We start from the raw sequence: 19,608 nt of genomic DNA, 5'->3' as shown, positions 1-19,608 counted from the left end.
AAAGGTTAAACGGAGCCGCCTCCTGACATTTTCAAAGTTCCTAATCCGTATTTCGATGCACGCTGACCTTCCTTCCTGCTTAGGCAAACATTTTCAGCACTTCCGTCTGGATTCACATGAACCCCGGGCAGCCTCTGTGCTTTCACATGGTAATTACAGCCTGCTTTCCTGGCAAAATAATAACAGCCTCAATAAGGAGCACAACACAGATGAGCTTTCTGATTTAACACATTTTACTGCCCCCCCTTCCCCCTCCTCCTTTCTCTCATTTCATCCAGTATCATTTTTTTTTTTTTTTCAGATTTGTTTAGTGTTGTTGATTCATTTTTCTAACCACCCTACGCCTGCACCGCGTCTGTCCAAAATGAAGCATCCAATCTGAGGCTCCATCTGCTGAATGATCCTCTCTCGTCTCATGCATGTACACAAGCCTGTGTTTTACGCCAAGGCGTTATCCACTCCTTCATGGCCCATCTGCTCTCTCTTTATCCATCCTATTTTCTGTCTTTCTTCCATCTCTTTATCCCTCTTTCGTTTGGCAATGTGTCTCCCATCATATTTCAGTTGGCTGTCTCGATTTGTCACATTGATGCCTTCCACACAAACGCACGCAATCAAACGTTTGTACCATTTTGTACTGTATGTAACACCCATTTGAGCACTTGAGTCCTACTGTGTTCTCCAAAGCCTACTGCAATCGCTCGACGGGTACAACTCAGCGAACGTGCTCTATCATCCGCGAAACGTGTTCTGTTCAGTGTCTTGTGACGCCGATGTATAAAGGATGGGATGGGGCAAGGTGAAAGAGACGATTTGAGTCAGTGTGTTTCCCCCAGACAAGGGACTGCTGAGGGGAGGGGCATAAAATGACGGTCCTCTTCTGATTCCTGTGACTTCCATTCACCATCTAACTATTACGAGAAGAAAGAACAATTCTGCCACAGGAGGCAGGCAAGATTGGTTCTGAGGACGTCACCAGAATTCAGTCGAGCCTCTTGCCTGGCCGCCCACAGACCTCGGGTCTCCTTCAATTGTGTGTCTAATTGATTACTTCCCATGCAATTACTCCCGTGTCACACTCAATATTTCAGCGCTCCAGGAAGGGGGCAAGAGGGACTTTCTTTTTTGAAGGACGACATTCATATTGTCACATTTGTGAGCCCCTAATGTGGATGGTGGGGAGGCACATGTTAAATTGAAGTCCGGAACGGGCCATCAGTGGCGGTTGGTGTTAATTGATTGCTGTGTAATACCACTGCGTGACAGAGATAGCGAGACTTTTAGAGCCTATAGTTGGGTTTTGTGCCAGGGGAACAGAGCTGAATTTTTTTTTAAAGTTCCTGTCAGTAGTTTTGCTTGTTTTTGAGCTCCTTGAAGGACGGCGTCAATGATTCTAGAAAGATGGCTGATTGTTGAGTCTCATTCCCAGGTCGTCAAATACCAATGCTGGCTCGGACCAGCCACCACGTCGATATTTCACGACGATATGATATTTCTTCATAAGCAGAAAATCACTGAGCTTTATGAAATATTAATGGACAACAACAGCACAATATATTTGCCAATGAAATATATATATCTATGCATATATTAAATTGTTGAAATCTATCTGGAGCAAAGTTTTTGCTCAAAATAGCAAGCTCCCTTTTCCCATATACCTGTTACAGGACTTCACCCAACCCCCTTTTGTTGTGAATTGGCGCTATAAATAAAACTGGCTTGACTTGACTAGATCAGCCCCTAAGCCTTTCTCTCTCCTCGATACAAGGCGCAGGACAGACCAGTTCGGACAAAAGGTAGCAGGAAAACTGATAAGTACAGCTATGTTGACTTTCCAATCAACACTCCACCTCTTCCAATTACTGACATCAAATGGATGACTGATACTAATACTATTAAAGCAGCCCTGGATTGACAGTTTTAATGATTATTAGTCTCATGATTGTGGAATAAATAAGGTTGATGTCAGGCAATGATGAATAGTTGAACATGTAGAAAATGCTTTTCCGACATTTCAAATGCATTGCATTTGAAACTTAATGTTAAGTTACATGTGAGTTTAGATATTAATCAGAAATAATTAGCTTGTAGCTTTTATATTCAGGGGACCGTTCATGTCTTTTTTATAGATGCAAGCTTGCTAGTGTGTGAATACATCAGTAAAGTAGCGCTCACATGTGTAATATGGCTGTTTCTGATAAATAATTTACTTTGTGCAAGCCCATGATTGCAAAAGGGACCAGTTAAGGAGGACTCACTAATTAGAAATATTGTCCGGCCCAAGCCGCCACCTCTGCCTCACCTTTCGTCAGCTAGAAAAATACCCAGCCTTGCCTAAACATGACTGCATAGCCTTTATTACCAATTTTCCTTCCAAACTGAACCTCTGCGGCCCGCTGGAAGTGCGAGTCGACTTTCGCCTCATTAAAAGTTAAAGTAGGCGTGGAAGGAATTTTAATGCCAATTAATAATCAAAACACCGTCTTCTTCTCTCTTTCTCCAACATTTCCTTCTCCCCCGGGCTATGACTTAGATCACGCAAGGATCTGCCATGATGTAGATGTAAACTGGCTCAGAGACCAATAGGACACTGTTCACTTAGTTGGAATCTCGTCTGAATTCTCCCCTTTTGTTTAAGCAGGGGGAACGAGGGACAGAATGAGAATGTGTTCCTCAGCCACTTGAACTGTGAAATGTTTCAGACCAGACACTGTGTGAAGTGTGAAGTATGTATTGTCTGTCTAACTCCGACAAATATGTTTACATGCAATTGTGAAGCATAGCTCTCGGTTCTGTAAGCCATTCTTAATTGTGGTACATGATTTTGATGTGGTTTTAGATTAATACATGTTTTAGTTTAAGTCATTTGATTTATGTGTGTAAGTCTAAGTCTATAGTTTTAATCAATATCATCAAAACTAGATATTTAATTTATTGCAGTATTATTCATTGTGTCTCTTCTTATGGTACATGTCCACAGAGGCGTCATTTGACACAATGTGTCGCTACTAGGATGCATAGCGCGGCTGGTACATAGTCATACATGAATGGGAAGCATGGAAAAAAAACATATATATATATATATATATATATATATATTTCAATTTATATCTAGATACATTATATATAGTCCTAACTGTCACGGACTTCCCTCCACAGTCACCTGTCCTCAACTGTCAAATCATGTTGGGATAACATCAGTCACTAGTCCATGCAAGTACAAGTGCTTTCTGTCATTAAAGCAAAAGTAGGACGTACCAAATACTAATAGATTCTGAAATTCAATGACAATTTTCAAACAAACATTCAACTTCTCACTCAAATTGTTAAGCTGACGTAAATGTTGCCCTCTAAGCTAAAAGAAGCTTGACTGTTGGTATGTGACAGGAGTTAATGCAGTGCTAATAGAGTGGCGAAAGTGAAAATACATAGGTTGTGGGAGCCTCACCATTTTTTGGTGAGACTCATAGGACCAAAACTTGAAAAAATGCCAATTTTTTTGATTGCACTCTACATAACAACCCTTTTAAACATGATGACGTTTTAGTCCTCTTCCCCTGATGTAGTTCTAATAATCCAGATAAAATCTGGTCAATTCATGTAACATACCGTATACATCATTAAACATATAGCATTTTTTTGTGAAACCTGTGCTTTGTAAACTGGTTTGTACACTATATTAGTCCTAGTCTGAGTGTGTGAACACCGCCTTGTCACACTGCACATCGTCTTGTTTGTATACTGTACCTACTCCTTTCTTTCCATTTTCTGCCATAGATATGATTGCAGATTCAAAACAGACTCAAACTCACACTGTGACTGTCATGTTCAGTTTCTGTCACTGACTGTCTGTCATTGTGGCTTTAGCATATCGGCGCGGGGCTGTGCAGCCTTGACACGCAGCTCTTACTTTGATTCTGAAGGCCAGGCAGTGTTTCAGACAGGTCTTTGATGTCAGAGGCGCTCCGTGCTCATCTCAGAGGAGGAGCAAAATGAGTGGGAAAGCAAATAAAATAGGAGCTGACTGGCAGCTCGGTGGGTCTCAAAAGCCACTGAGGAACATGTCACTTTCTATCAACTTAGTTATGAGGCCTAAATGGACACCTGTGGAATTTAAGTGGTGAAAGATTTGACTGTTGAAGACCTGATATGTGTAACATAAATATAAAACAGTTCTGAAATCACCCTGACACCAGCGTTTTTCTCTCAGGAGGTTAGTGGACTTTTATCAACTTTGTTCTTCCCCTGTTATGTTAGCTTTGTTTTGTCGATGAATTAAAGTTTTGCCTGAAAACTATAGGCTCTAGATCTGGGATAGTGGTTCATCCGTTGGTGTTTAAGCATATATGCTGACAAGATTATTGAGTATTTAAACAGTTGGATAAAAAGCCCAAGATTTCCAGCCAATTACTGTTATCACTGAGGCTTTCTTTCTGTGAGTTTGAAAGAAGCAGTGCTCCCAGAACCAATTTAATAACCTTGCCTGCCTCCACACACATAAACACACGCATTACCCTCCAACCCTGCGACTCCTCCCCTTTCTCCCCTGGCAGCTTAATAATTAATATGCTTATTTTTTGCCTCTCAGGCCAAAGCCTTGGGTAAGTGGAGCAGATATTGATGGGGGCAGCGGTGGGTAATGGGACATGAAAAGGACTTTTCTGTTCATCTCAGGTCTCCGCAGAGATATGGTGGGTGTTACTGTATGCAACACCAGGCATGACCAAATAAAGATTTTAATAAAGCTTTCCCTGCCTTCTGTGCCACCTCTCCACGGTACATTTATTTGTTGTGGCGCTAAAAAAGATCCTGCTTCCATCAATGGCACGTTACCAAAGCTCTGTGTCTCCACATCTATCAGATAGTGCCTCTTTGATAATGTCCTATGCAGTTTCTTTTTATTATAGTCTGTTATTCCAACAACCAGACTTGAGGGTCCACTTTAATGTCCATAAGCAGAGGTCGGTTTGGTCACAGATGTGGTCTGAATGCATCTGCTCCACAGACAATGTAATGTTAGTTGACATCACACGTTGGGTGGGCAGTCTTACCTTGAGGACAGTGAATCAGCTGAAAACAGCAGGGAAATTGTGGTTTGCCATTAAAATGGGGGCAACTGCCAATGTTTTGGGTGTCCAATGATATTCAAGCCAAGATTACCTCTTCAGTGTGCCGATCATTGCTTCCAGTCTGAATAGCAACCTCAGATGCAAGAATGGAGTTGGAGGTGAGACACCACTCTTAGTTCGTCTGTTTTTGGAGATACATTTTGAAAAAGGTTAATGAAGAGCTAAAATTCTTGTCAGACAATAGTCGATACCCAGATCTGCCCCACACCAGACATATTCACCCCCAGATTTAGCTGACATGTGGCCATGGTGTGGCCTGCTTGTGGCTCAGAACTACAAACAGGAGTGGACCGCCCAGGTGCCATCATTCCCCTCGGTATGTGGGCCAGATGAACGTGTCCAGTACAATTCTGCCATCTGGGTGGGTGAAACTGCAATTTGGCCAATGTGTTCAATCAAACATGATTGGTCAGTTGGACTACAAACAGACTACAAACTGAAACCAGAGCACGTCCGATACCAAATCCTTGTCCCTTGCCCACAGATGTTGTATGCAGATTCTTGTTTCTAGAGATTATTCCTTCCTCACCTCTGACTTCCTGGCCAAGTGTTCCATGTGTGAATGTCAGATTGTCAGTTCAGAGGTCACAAAAATCCTAGGACACAGATCCCCAATTCTGCTTTTGGAAAGGTTGTCGACAATCTGAGAAACACTTCTGATCAAGTAAACCAGGGCTTGAACCTTTCCCTGGTTTGACTCACCCAAGTGATATGCCTTGGGTGCTCCCAGGTGTGTGGCATCAGCGCTGACCTTCTAATTTCTAAAATGCTTATTCGAGCCTTATCATAACATGTTATTGTAATAACTAATTTGCAGTTTTGGTAGAGGTGCGTGCTCTCAGTGTTTTATAGTTTCAATTTAGATTTTCTCTACAGTCTTGGATGGACTTTCCCACCTTGGCTGCTGCACAACATACAAGTGCTGTATGCACAAAGTGAGAGCCGTGGCCTGTACTGTGTAACTGAATGTCTCTCAGTAGGCCTGGAAAAACAAGGCCTCAATGACGTGCTGTTGCCCTAGCAAATCGTGCAGTGACCGAGGCCAGCTTCCTCTGTGCTAAAACCAACATACTTGGTATGCTTGTGGTAAGATATGCTCCCTCTCCTCTCAGTCCTTCCATCTCTCCTTCTCTTTCTGTCTGCCTCTCTCAGACCCTGTTTTGTTTTGCCCATTCCAGAGAGCGTGGCTCATTTTAATTCAGCTGGCAGGCTGATCACACATCAGCCTTGATAAGCTAAGTGGCCCTCAGCAGCAGCTATTGAAGGTCCTTTTACTCTTTTTTAATCACTCACTTGTTTTGCCCCTTGATAATCCTTTCTGTCTTACTTTTTTGTCTCTTTGCTCATTTGTTTGCTTGCTTTTGTTTTTCTCTCTTGCTCGTAGATTTTTCTTATCTCAAGGTATTGTAATATGATTTTCTCCTCCTCCTCCTCCGCCCTATCCATTAAGCTCAGATTACCAGGGTTTTATCACAGTTTAAGTTGAAAATAAGCAAGGATGCCCCCCCCCACCCTTTCCATAACCATTCTGTCATGATTTTATTTTTTCCTCCCCTCATCTTTAAGCAGATGCTTTGCCTTGCTCGGATGTAATTCCATAATCCCTAAATCTCAGCCATTTTTCATAAAGACTCACAAGAAACAATTGCATGAGGGATGGGCCAAATTTAATCAGCAGCCTGTGAATGCAATTATCTTGGTGGAGGAGAGGCGTATGTTTGGGGGATGGGGGCCATGGCCGACGCCCCCATGCCATCTACTATACCTCGGCAAAGATCTCAACAACATTCCTCCTTCAGGGTGACAAAGAGGATAAAAAAGGCACATGTGATTGCCTGTATTCAGAAAACCTCAGGTAGATAAAACATAATACAATGGCCTCCAGTTTGTCCATGCAGTGGACAAAACATGGTGAAGTGCCATCTCTTCAAGGACTTTCTGTCTCTGGTTCCCCCCGTGTACATGTGGTGCCCTTTTAATTTTTTATCACCCCTGCCCCTCAAACATCCTGAGTCCACCACTGGTCATTTGTTGTGCAAAGAGATACAGATTCAATGTAAATAATCAGATAATTACCGAATGTCTTCTTCTATTTCAACGTATTCAGTTTGAACAGTAACTATTTCACACATTAATCACTGGCTGTACTTCATGTCCAATGTCTCTTACCTAACATCATTGTTATACTCTTACCTGGGCACAACTCTACATCCGGACAGTTATTTCTTCTTCTGTCCCCCTCAAAGACAGCATTTCTCTCATCTCTTGTCCTCCATTTCCATTTATTGTGTTTTATCCACAGTCCTTGCCCTTCTAAAGACGATGTGTGCCTCCACTGCCGCACATATTTTATTTATTTTTTTATTCTCAATGTCATGTATTTTAAACTGCCTTTATAGGAGGTTTCGCAACTTGTTTTCCACCAAAACACTCGACTGCCAGGCAGGGAAAATAGAGTTTTAAGTTTGAATGAAATAACAGGCCTTGGTGAGACTAGCAGTTTACATGTGTGGTGTTTTTTTAATTTAGATGGAGGAGGTTGCTCATTAACCCTAAACATGGCACGGTGTGCACACGATGATGCATGTGTGATGCTGTGCACGTGATGCTGCCGCGGCCACTCAGCCATGAATGTCAGTCGCCATGTTAAAATTAAATGTGCATTTAATGTGTGAGGTGCCTCAACATATAAACTTGTCTGCATATGTGTGTGGAGACACACAGGCGGACACATACTTTACATCCTGAACATATGTACTCACCAAGAAAACACTAATGTGTCTATCTGTTCAATCTTTAATATCTTATTCTTCCATTCCGTTTTTTTTTTTCTTTCTTCAACCTCCCGACATGGCATCATCCAGTTGTTTTGGTCTTAAGAGTCTTTTCCCTCCAAAAACATTTGCATTTCTGCATTTCATCTCTTTCTTCCACCAACCGAACAATATAACGCGCGCGCACACACGCACACACACACACACACACACACACACACACACACACACTGCCCACGCTGCTGCTCTTGACCGGAGTGTATTCAGAGGTAGTCAAATCCCAGCGCTGCCATCTCTCTGGTGAACTACTCATGGAGCACTTTTATGTAGATGAATTAATGCAGTTGTTCTTTTCAGGTCAATAGTTAAACACATAAAAGTGCAATTACATTTGAATGGGTACCACCACTTCGCTGGGGGACTGCGTTAACAGTGTTAAAATTGCATGCCGTTCCCGTGGGAGGTGCTCCATCCATTGACCTTAGAGAAGATAGGAAGTTTGTGACGCATGCTGCGATACATTTTACACCATAGAACTATATTAAGGAATTCATTGGTTAATATGACACTGAATTTGACTTATTATTATATTCTCATTTATGGGAAGGGAGACCACATAGCACAGCATTACAATCATCAGCCCTGCTTCAACATGAAGTTGTACATTAGTTTCTCTGTGTTGCTCAAGAAGACAAATGGTCTGATTTGGTGACACAGAGTCAAAAATGACACCGGTGTACATTGCCTTTTGGCTAAGTGTATTTCCTAGATATTACATTTTGTTGGCAGTTTCTTTGTCTGAGCCTTAGAGGTGCAATATGTAAGAATTGGCCACATGTCAAATTCATGAAAACAAATAAAAGGCAGCATTCTTTTGGATCAAACGCTAACTGCAGCTGAAGTAGCTACCATTAGTTTGCTCAGTTAGCAGTGCAGCTAACTTAGCGTTTGGGGACCAGGGTAGCATTGGTGTTCACATCGCAAGTGCAGGAGCTTTGAATCTGTACAGGTTAACTAGCTGTTTAGCATGCTAGTTTCAATAAATATCTATGCAACACAATACATATACATAATAACGTCACAACTGTTATTTCTTACAGTTTACAGTTTTCTATTCACATTCTGTCAGCACTTTTAGTGAATGTTAAATGATTTCAACTAAAATTCCCATTCCCCTAACATTTCCTTTAAAACCTACAAGTAATATTTTTGTTTTGTCCTAGTTGAGCTGTCAACGGTTTGTGGCATCATGGCTATAATATTTAAAATAAAACCTAAAAGAGCATCAATTTGTGACATGTCATTAAGAACAGCCACATAAAGTCATTAGCATAGCTATTGAAACGGATGATATGTTTCGATGACCACCAACACATGATCAGTGGGGCATCCTTAAAATTAGTAGTTTTCACGAGTCCTACTCAGTCTGTACACAGCTGTATAATGGCTTCTGTTGCACTGGAGGGAGCTTTTCCAAACATGGCCCATACCAGGGACTAAGTTGTTCGGTGTTGACCATTCTTTTGTGGTCAGTCTCTTCTGAGTCCCTAAACCTTGGGGAAGTGCAATGCAACATTTCTTTAATAGTGGTATTAGAACTGACCCTTGTGGAACCCCAAGAAGTTACTTGTTTTGAGAGACAATCATCTATTGAGATAAATAAGTTTCTGTTACAAAGACAATCACTTATTTAATTCTGCATGTGCATGTATGCCGGCAGTATTTCACAAGTTCCCCCCTATGTTGAATAGTGCCAATTCCAGTGCTGGACTCAGGATGTTTGAGGGGCAAGAGCAAAAAATCAAAAAGAGCATCAGCTTTCAGAAAGTTGTGATATATTACAGTGAATACAGAGGGCACTTTATCACATTTTGCCCACTGGAAGGGCACCCTAGAGGGCACTTTACAATGTTTATCCACCATAGGGGCATCCATGGTGGGACAGACAGACACACACACACACACACACTTTTATTTCCAAGTGTATGCTACAGTTTTGATTCTCACAATAGCTGTTTTCACATACACACTGATGCTCTTTCTCTTCTTTTCTTCCATGACTGTGAACGCACAAATGTACGAAACAAATCCATGCACTCATGCGAACGTGTTTCCTTTCTTCTTGTCTTTCACTTCCATGCAAGAACAGACTCACACACACATATGCAGACACAAAGATACACACAAACACTTTACATCTGGGATCTGCAAGCATTTCCCTGGCAACAGTGGGGACAGGAGGGCAAGGATGGAGCTGTGCAGCAGCAGCAGATGATGGATGGGAGGGGAGATCACCTATTTGTAGAGCAAAGGCAGAGATTTGCTGTCCTGACATCTCCTGTCGACGACCGAGCAACTAGGACTGCAGTGATTGACACAGCGCTGTGTGGCATCATGAGCAGTGTCTGAAAACGCAGGAAACGTCCTCTCTTATGGCACATTATTGGTTGTTTATTCACTTTGTTATCAGTCAGAGTTGATTGGAGGGTGTATTCCTTTTTTCAGTCGGAGCGCTGATGGTGCATGAAGAGTCTGTGGTCCCTGAAGTGGGTCTTTTTAATCAAGCGGTACAATTCACTGATTCATTCATTTTCTATTCAAACTTTGCAACCACATTTTGGACACTCTTCAAATGTTCTTTCTTTCTTTCTTTCTTTCTTTCTCTGTTGCTTTCCTTCTTTCTTGCTCTCTTTCTTTCTCATTATTCTTCAATAGCCATCATCTGTCATGACAGATGGACAGACACGCTGATGGATGACGGCTGATAAAAAAAGATGTCATTCATTCTCCCATCATCTAACATCCATCACTCCGAGTCATTTATTCATCATCTATCCAAACAGCGTGCACATTCTTTAATTTGCCCTATCATTTCCTCACTTATTCTTCTTAATTTATCCCACTTTTGTCATACATGAAGTGGTCCAGTGGTCTTTTTCTTTTTTGGCTCCATTGCTATTCCATAGCAGCACCCTTGCGACGCCAGCGACATAGCTATTGCAGTTGTTGACTTCATTTGACGGTAATGCCAGACTTCTTAGTTCTACAGCTTCCCGAAACTTTACCAGAGTACCTCCCAGTACGTAGTTTTTTATTTATTATTATTTTTATCTTATATTTTAATTAAGTTTGCCACTGGACCAGGCACTGATAAAGTGTCGTTCTCAAGCCATTCATTATAGCAGTTGCAGAGGGACAGCATAGCAGTGCTGACATCCCCTCCCACATTTTCCCAGCTCTTTTAAGGATTCAAATTAGTGACCTTCTGGTTATAAGATAAAGCAAACTGGTAATTTAATTGATGCTCAAGGCACGTATAGTAATGGGAGCCTCATTACTGCCAAGCTTGAGCCATGTGTGTAAGCCTATGTGTGTGTGGTGGATGTGTGAATGTTTTCTCGAGCATGCTTCTTCGTGCGTGTGCACTCCTCTCTATTTTGGCATTTCTGCCGGTCTGTGTGTTGCGTGTAGCCTAGCAACAGCTTCCACCGCTGCTGGGGTGTGCGGCAGGATCTGCGCCCCAGCATTTAGCCTCTTTGACCCAGAATGCATCCTCATCTTCCCGCAGAGTTTCTCCCCTCTGTTCCACTGAGCTGATAGCAGCGCTGAGCCAGGCCAAGTTGAAGCTCTCGGAGTCAATAAGACGATGCAGTGGAGACCTGTGGTAAAATCCCAAGTCCCACTGCTAGAGGGGAGCAGAAACTCCTCTGTCTTTCTGATTGAATACCTGTCGATCCGCTGTAATTGCCTGACTGTTTGAGTGTCTTTCCGAGTCTCTTGTTGCCTTTCTATCTTTCTAACTACTGTCCAGCTGACTGTGTTTGTGCTCACTTACCAAGATGGTGTGTTTGTCTTCACGTTCATGTGTATCTACCTCCTATTCTAATAAGAATCGATGATAGCAGTTCAGCACGTGGGTCAGTATACAGAAGAAAAAACACAATTTGGGGATATTCGATAAAGCAGTCTTCCACTGGAGCAAGTCCACCATTTATTACACTGCTTCTGTTGTCCTAAATATTTCTTCATTAACCAAACCACACAACACTTATTAATTCCCTCTCACAAACTCATTAATATGGTTTTTTTTCCGATCATTGGCTTGCTATTTGCCTCCCAGTCTTAATCAAACTCATCCCCACACTGCAATAAAGAATACAAAAAAAAAAAAAATCACAACAAGCACTTACCATCAAAATAATTGCCTGCATACATTTGTTCTGCCTCCCTGAATTTCATATTGTTTCCCTCCAACGGTCATGCAGCCTGATATTGAAGATTGCCTCGCCTTTTGAAGCCATACACTCATTGAAGGAACGCTCGGAGTTGCTCTCGGGACAAATCGGGAGGGGAGGGGGTAGTTTGAAAACACGAGCTGTGGCCTAGTGAACAAACTAATTAAGACATTTCTCTACCCACCAAACAATCAACAACAGGATTTAACCATCGATCTCCCCCTGGCCACCAACTGCGCACCCACCAAATGTGCAAGCCAAGCATGTACATGTAATGAAAGAAAGGCGTGGATTAGTTTCACATGTTATTGTGAGTATTATGTAATATCTATATTAATTATTCCCATGTTGGTGACAGAGGCCTTGGGAAATACTGTAACCGTCCTGGGCAAAAGTGCCAGCAAGGAGCCAATTAAACTGTTATCCAGCGTCTTGAACTTTGTCAAGTCACACTGCAAATTAGTGTGTTGTGTGCGTAGTACATGTCCAAATGCACCATGGATCTGATGAGCATAAGAAGATGGCGGAGCCCTCTGAAGGGTGTTGAGGATCGCTTCTTGTGACGGTGTTGAACAGAGAGGGTTTTTATTTTTCAGTGTGTTTGAGAGGGTGAATGCTGCTCGCTTCCAGCAGGGATCAGTAGAAACACCTTGTTTCACTTTTTCATTGCACATAAGAATCCTGGAAAATGTTTTAGACTAAGTTGTTACTAATTTATTTCAATTTCTCTTTGCATTTTTCAGGTTAGATCCATGAAAAACTGTGCTTATATCCCTGTATGATGAGTATGGCTCAAGTTTGCAGGCGTTAAGTCACATTTCCTTGACTGATGAATGGTGGACAACATTGCATAAAGGTCCACTGTCACTTAGATATTCAAATATTGAATATAGCAGAATAAAGTCTACGCTGCATAGCCTTTATTCTAATGTCCTTCCTGTTCTTTTGCACTTCACTATACATTATTTATTTTATTATAACACCAGAAATAATGATAATAGACTGATTCTGGATCAGTACAATAGAGCAAATTAGCAGATTTCTGGAAAAGGTGCAAAATGTCTCTGTGTGAGTCCCACATATCTTCGAGAGAGTGACAGCCCCCCACTGATTTCATCACGTTGGGTTGTTTGTTCGATTTCATGTTCTTCTTGAATTTGGGTTGCTATCATTCAAGAGGTTATGCTGTATATTTTGTTGGTTTGGTTTGTGAAAAATGCTCATCACATTTTTTTGTTTGTTTGTTTTAAATGATAGAAACCAATAATCAATCATCAAAATAATTGTTCTTTCAATAAGCTTATATTGATTATCCGTCTAATCCCTGCAGCTCCAGTTCAACATGTCTCTTTTTAACTTTGACCACCTGCCCCTCTAAAGGTCTCCTGGTCCTTGTGTCTGTCAGAAGGTCTGATTGTCAAATATCGATTTGTCACACGTCATACAGCCACATAAGATACCCTTCAACGTCTGTATGAGACACACTGGTCCTTCATCTTATAATGTAAACCCATCCGTTGCAGTTTTAGTCACTCAGAGCATGTTGACGCATTATGACATGACGCAGTATGAAGAGCGAAAAGGTCACTCTAGGGTGGAGGTTGGGGTGGACTGATGAGTAAAACACAGACCGCTGTTCATGCCCTGTATGACGCCAAAAGTCAACCAATCAAACATTAAACCAAACCATGATTTTTTTCCTAAACCAGGTAGTTTTGGTGCCTAAACCAAACTGTGACCTTTTCATATTGTCAAGCCACATGTTAGAAAGGTTTTATGGCAATCTCATACAGACACCAGAGGGTACATTGTGCGATGCAGAGGGGTGTGACAAATTGTGGCATTTGAAGACCTTGGAATGAGATTGGGTTGGATAACCAAGCCTCGCCTCTGGTTTAAATGCTAAAGCTAGACGATGATGAAACTTCGCAATGATTCTCAAGAATGAACAAGATTGTGGCTGCATTTTTGCGAACAGTCTCCATCTTATATTTTTCCCCAGGATGCCATCTGTTGAGGCTAACTCAGAGACAGACGGCTAGCTTGCAATTGTTGCACCTTATTTACATACAAATGATGCTTTAGCTGGGATATTCATTATTCAACATTATTGAAAAAATACACATTTATAAAAGGACTTATATGGAACTATGAACCATGGCTAAATATTTCTTGGATATGTTTACACCTGAATCAGATATATTTTGCCTCCAATTACAATCCATCCCACCAGCAGTCTGAAGCTGACTGGCCCCGGGATGTACTTGTATCTTGCTTAACCAGGGTTGAGACGTCTTGCTGGTGTTTTTGTCATAATAACTGCTTTGCTTTGTCTCTTGGTTTGTCCATTGCCCTACTTTGCCAGCAGCATCCCATTGTGCAAACAATTTGAATTTGAGACGCGGCCTGCTCCTAGCCGAGCGATATCCCTCCTGTGGTGAGAGGCAGGATTAATTTCTCTCCCAGACTCCCGCTGCACATGCGGGAAGATAGAGAGGGGGAGCTGAGGTTGGGGGAAGGGGGCTTGTGTAGGTAATACCACCAGCACCTATTATCCAAGGAGCATCATTTAATCGGGCCTTTGTGGGACGATATTGTATTTGGCTGTTTCTGTGTGGTGCTGGCAGGGCGCCTCGTGTATGATTATGTGTCTCATCGGTTTCAGCCCTGTGTCAGTAATCTGTTTGCAGGGAGATAGAGAACATACGAGCTCTGTAAATAATGCAAATCTGCTACTGGGCTTCACTCCGTCTTTCTTTGCTGCCATCCTTCTCTCTGTGGCTTTCTCCCATCTTTATTTGTCTCTCTTTCTTTCTCCTCCCCACCCTTTCTCTCACATAAAAAAATCAGGATTAGGCATTCTCTAAAGTCCTGCACAACAATAATCGGAACCATCCTCTGTATCCAATCATTCAGCAGACTGTGCGTGTGTACGTGTGGCGAAAGGATTCAATCCGTGGACAATCAATGGCCCGTCAAGGCAATGCATATTACAATGACGAGACATGACTTTTTTTTTCCCCCACTACCTTGATGAAATATAAAATTACAAACTCATTTGGGCTTCTGTCCCATACCAATGCTTAAATCCCACACGGTTTTTATGTTGTGACGCCAGTGAGGAATAATTGATCCCGTCTGCTCCAGGCGTAGAAAGAGAAGGATGAGAAAAACAATGAAATGGGGAAAGATCACAGGTTGTAATAACAGCAATATGACACGGCTTTGTCCCGGCTGCCCTCAGAACAACAAGCATCATCACATTAGATCAGCTGCTCACCCCAAACCCCTGCCCTGCTATTGCCCTCAGATGAAGAGAGGATAAAGTTTCCGTCCAATCCGGTCTTAGGTATGTTTTGACTTCAATATGCGGTGTCTTATCTAGAATGATTGGGGGGGGGGGAAGCTGGCAGTTACAAAAAGAAACACTCTCACACCCAGAAAAGTCCGCTGTGCATTTGTATTGACTATGTGTTCTCGCTCTTCCCTGCAGAGATCCTGAGTGGAGGCGTGTACGTCGACCAGAACAAGTTCCTGTGTCACGCAGACACAATCCACTGGCAGGACATTGTCAAAAACACACGGGTCCACCCTCTGGTGGTGCCCACCAACAGCAGCGTCACATGTAAGTAACCTAAGAAGATTTGATTTGACCCAAACATTAATTTTCAGGGAAGTTTTGCAGGGAGCATCTCTCCACACTTAGGCGTTTGCACTCATTCACACCTTGAAGCTGCACAGTGAAATCACAGGCTGAGAGTAGGAGAACTCTATTAATTTAGCATTGCACTGTAACATTGTTGTTCCCACAATGGGCATGTTTTTTTAAAAAGAACAAGAATCAATGCAGCAGAAATCATCTTTTTTACTCTGTGATTTCTTCTTCCTTGTAGAGACCTCACACTGATCACTTGAGGCAATGTGGCAGATTTTGCCACAAAAGGCTTTACATGCCATTTTCACATATGCATTAATACTTACTTGCAATATTAGTTACAGACTTTGAAGTGTAAAATCGGTCCAGTTTCCCCTTTTTTTCTGCTTTGCTCAATAGCACTTTGGCAGTGGCAACTCTCAAGTCCCAAGTCATTTCACTTTTTACCTACCCAAAGCAACTTCAGTCTTACCTGCAGTACCCAGTCTTTTTTTAAGAGCAAACTATGAGAATCAACCAATTTATTTAACTTGTTCACATGGCAATTATGAAATAAATGTAATCAAACAAAAGTAAAGACTTTATATAAGATTTCCTTTCTTCCCAGTCACTTTTAAAGAGAAATACTGACTATGAAAAACTTATCTGAAAACATAAACTCAACAAAGACAAGTCGTCTGAGTCATCGTTACTCAAGTCAAGTCACAAGTCCTTAACGTCCAAGTATAAAGTCGAGTCTCAAGTTGTCATCGAGGGTCATCAGATGTACCAGATTTTCCAAATGGATTCACCTCATACCCTTCAGGTCTTCACGTTAGTTTGCACCAAAGCTTGTATTATTACTGCACATCATACACCACGAAGATGAAAAGTAAGCTTTTTCGAGTTGCTACATTTCAGAATTCCTTTCATGCCACATTCAGCGGTAAACTGGATGCAATGTTAATTTCTCACATGTGCCATTGGGTATATTTCTTGGTTCCAAAAAGGTGGATGTGGTATCCTGCTGATAAGGCTAGCTCAGGACTGCACACGTGATGACTCCTTTGCTTGAACAATGGACAATGAAAGTAGAGCCAGCTCTACCTGAAGTTACCTTGAACTCAAATTTACTCTGAGCAGACTCAAAACTAGGCTTTGAGAGGTAAAATCTACAGCAACACCATCTAAAAATTCAGAATCTTTTCATAAAGCAGTCAAGACTGGTGAGTTGTGATGAGGAAAATGGCCGAAAGGAGACCCCTCGGCTTAACCTGCTCCATTCACAATAAGTCGACTGAGTGTGAGCGGTAAAAGATTGTCATCACAAAACCGCCCCTTGACCCCATTCTGTCACCGCTTACCACAACAATCCACAATGACTGCTCGCTTATGTCACATTAATGCCCCCCTGTAGCCAGCTGGAAGACATGTTAATAAATGTTTGGGATAATGACGGGATTAAATAGGGTAAAATAAACATTATTAATCTGTCAGGGGGGCAGAGGGGTGGCGGTTGAGGTGGTTGTCAGTGAAGTGAAGAAGCATCAAGTCATCTCTTCTGACCTTTTTCTGTTCATTCGCTGATTTTAACCTCTTAACACGCTTTACCTTTGTTTTTAATTTAGTGCTCAAGCTGTTTGACATTTCAATCTGGTTTTTCTTCGTGCCGTCTCGTCTCGTCCTCTAGAAATACAAAATGACATCATAAAAAAGTGTTATCATTATGGGACTAAATAAGGAGATAGTCTGTGCATATGTCCTTGGATTTCTTCTCACAGCGCTCACTGAAGGAAATGCAGATTAACAGCTCCGGGCATTAATATTCTGCTCAGTTGCCCTCCTTTCTGCAGCCCCGTTAGCCCTGGATCGACCCCTTACTCCTGTGCGAGTCCTCTCCTCCGCCAAAAGTTCAAAGATCTCCAAACCCGAAATCCCCAATTGAGGAGATAATCTCCATTTCATTCTTTGGGGAGATGGAAGATTTGCGTTGTTATTACTTGTGACTTATATGTGCCACGGTTATTGTCTTTATTGTCTTTTTTTCATAACACAGGATAGTCATTGTAAAATCCATGTCTTGTTGATTAAGTTGAAAACCTCTCAATCTGTCTTGAGCCCCACACCAGCCCTCGGCATGGCATTTTAAAGGAGCACTATGTAGTTTTTTTTAATCAGAAAGAGAAGGATCTTCAATTACTGTTTTTTTATGCATAAACAAACTAAATAAACAAACTGTCTTTGGTTTCATGACTGAATAAACTGAATAAACAAACTGACCTTAAAGGACAACACAGTTGACTCTGCCACCTTTCTAGGTTAAAACAGTGTTCCAGGGACCTTATTTTCCTCTGAGAACAGCTCTTTTATTTGGTTAAGGAATAAAACAAATATTTGAGTTTGTATTATGACCTCATTGATATTGTTAATTTTAAAATTCTGAGTTTGAAAACTACATAGTGCCCCTTTAACCTTCGAGGGCTGTTTTAGGAAAGCTGTAAAAAGATTACGGTGCAGGAAGAGGGGTGAGGCAGGTTTGTTCTAGGTCACTAAGAATTTATAAGTTGAGATAGTGAGGACCTTGGACACTAAATGAAAACTCTTTGGCTTGACTTCACAGGGCACCAGGGCCCAGAGGAGAACAGAGATATATCTAAGTGCAGCCGAGGTTCTGCACACTTGGCACCGTCAGACAACCACTTATGTCTGGCTGACATTTGTATTATTATCCTGTTTGTGCGCTGCTTTTCATACATTCAAGGTTGCCGACCTCTCTTTCGCGAGCACTGTCAAACTGCTGGGGGAGCGGGCTGGAGGAACAGAAAGATACAGAGCGAGACAGACTGTAAAAAGACAAAAAGAGACAGGCACAGACATTAAGTGAAAGAGAACCACAGAGGAGTGATGAATCAGCGAGGGGTGGATTGAAGATGAGAGATGAAATGTGTGTTGGAGAGGGGCGCAGACGAGGAGGAAGAGGAGGACTGGGGATGGAGAGGCTCGTGTTGGGGAATAGAGTCAGTCTCGATGCTAATAGCTCTCATCTGGAGAGGCTGATGGACAGAGGACAGCACTTCTGCACTTATCCAGCCTCACTTCCCCCGCAGTCAATTACTAGACAGTCAATTAAGTCCTCCAAAAAACCCAGAAAGGCACTGGCTAAAGCTCTGAGGGTATGATGCTGCTTTCTGCCGCTGCTTTTATCTCAACCTGATGTGCGCTGGTTTTCGTGACGGGGCTGATTCAGAGTGGAGTGACATTAAGGATTGTCTTATTCTCACAAAACAACCTGTACCAAGGTTATTTAAGTTTTTATGACTGGAGCAGCACGTACCAGCCAGGGGAGATGCAGTGTTGTTGCTGAAAGACTCTGAGTTTCATCATCTCACTCGCATAATAATAGGAATACCTGGAAAAACACATGGTTGCATTTTAGTTGAGGTCAAAAAATGACTACGGGCTGAAATTAAACATCAATATCAAGTGATTTCCTTTTATCAGTGCTGGCGTAACAGTTCAGTAATTCATTACTTTGAGTGGTAACAGAGTAATATAATGCATTTCTAGCAGGATTTGCAGTAATATTGTGATACTTCGCTTGACCGGCAATGTGTGCACAGGGTCACAGCTCATAACGATGTAAATGTTTTAACTTTTGTCAGTATGGACATTCAGTTGTTCAGTTCCTCTAACGGAGACCAAGAGAACAGACAAGTAGTTCATTCAGATTTGCCAGCATGGTATGCAAAAGAGACGGAAAAAGTGGTGACTCCCTACATCTGAATTATTTATATCCCTTTAGTCCTTAAGGGTCCACTGATTGTAGAATTGAGAAG

General features: G+C 42.0%; 1 protein-coding gene across 4 annotated transcripts in view; it reads left to right on the top strand.

Moving 5' to 3' along the window:
• The window catches only part of erbb4b (erb-b2 receptor tyrosine kinase 4b), a 340,870-nt gene that overhangs the window by 196,247 nt on the left and 125,015 nt on the right, over window positions 1–19,608 (top strand). For all 4 annotated transcript variants that reach the window (XM_084361642.1, XM_084361640.1, XM_084361641.1 and 1 more), the window contains exon 4: window positions 15,632–15,763. In XM_084361642.1, coding sequence (XP_084217768.1) covers window positions 15,632–15,763 — 132 coding nt within the window. The remainder of the gene's footprint in view (window positions 1–15,631; window positions 15,764–19,608) is intronic.

This window comes from Pagrus pagrus, assembly GCF_965226575.1.
Source record: "Pagrus pagrus genome assembly, chromosome: 9".
In the NCBI taxonomy this organism is placed as follows: Eukaryota; Metazoa; Chordata; class Actinopteri; order Spariformes; family Sparidae; genus Pagrus; species Pagrus pagrus.
The sequence above is the reverse complement of the archived record's forward strand: the minus strand, read 5'-3'. Positions and strand labels throughout refer to the sequence as shown.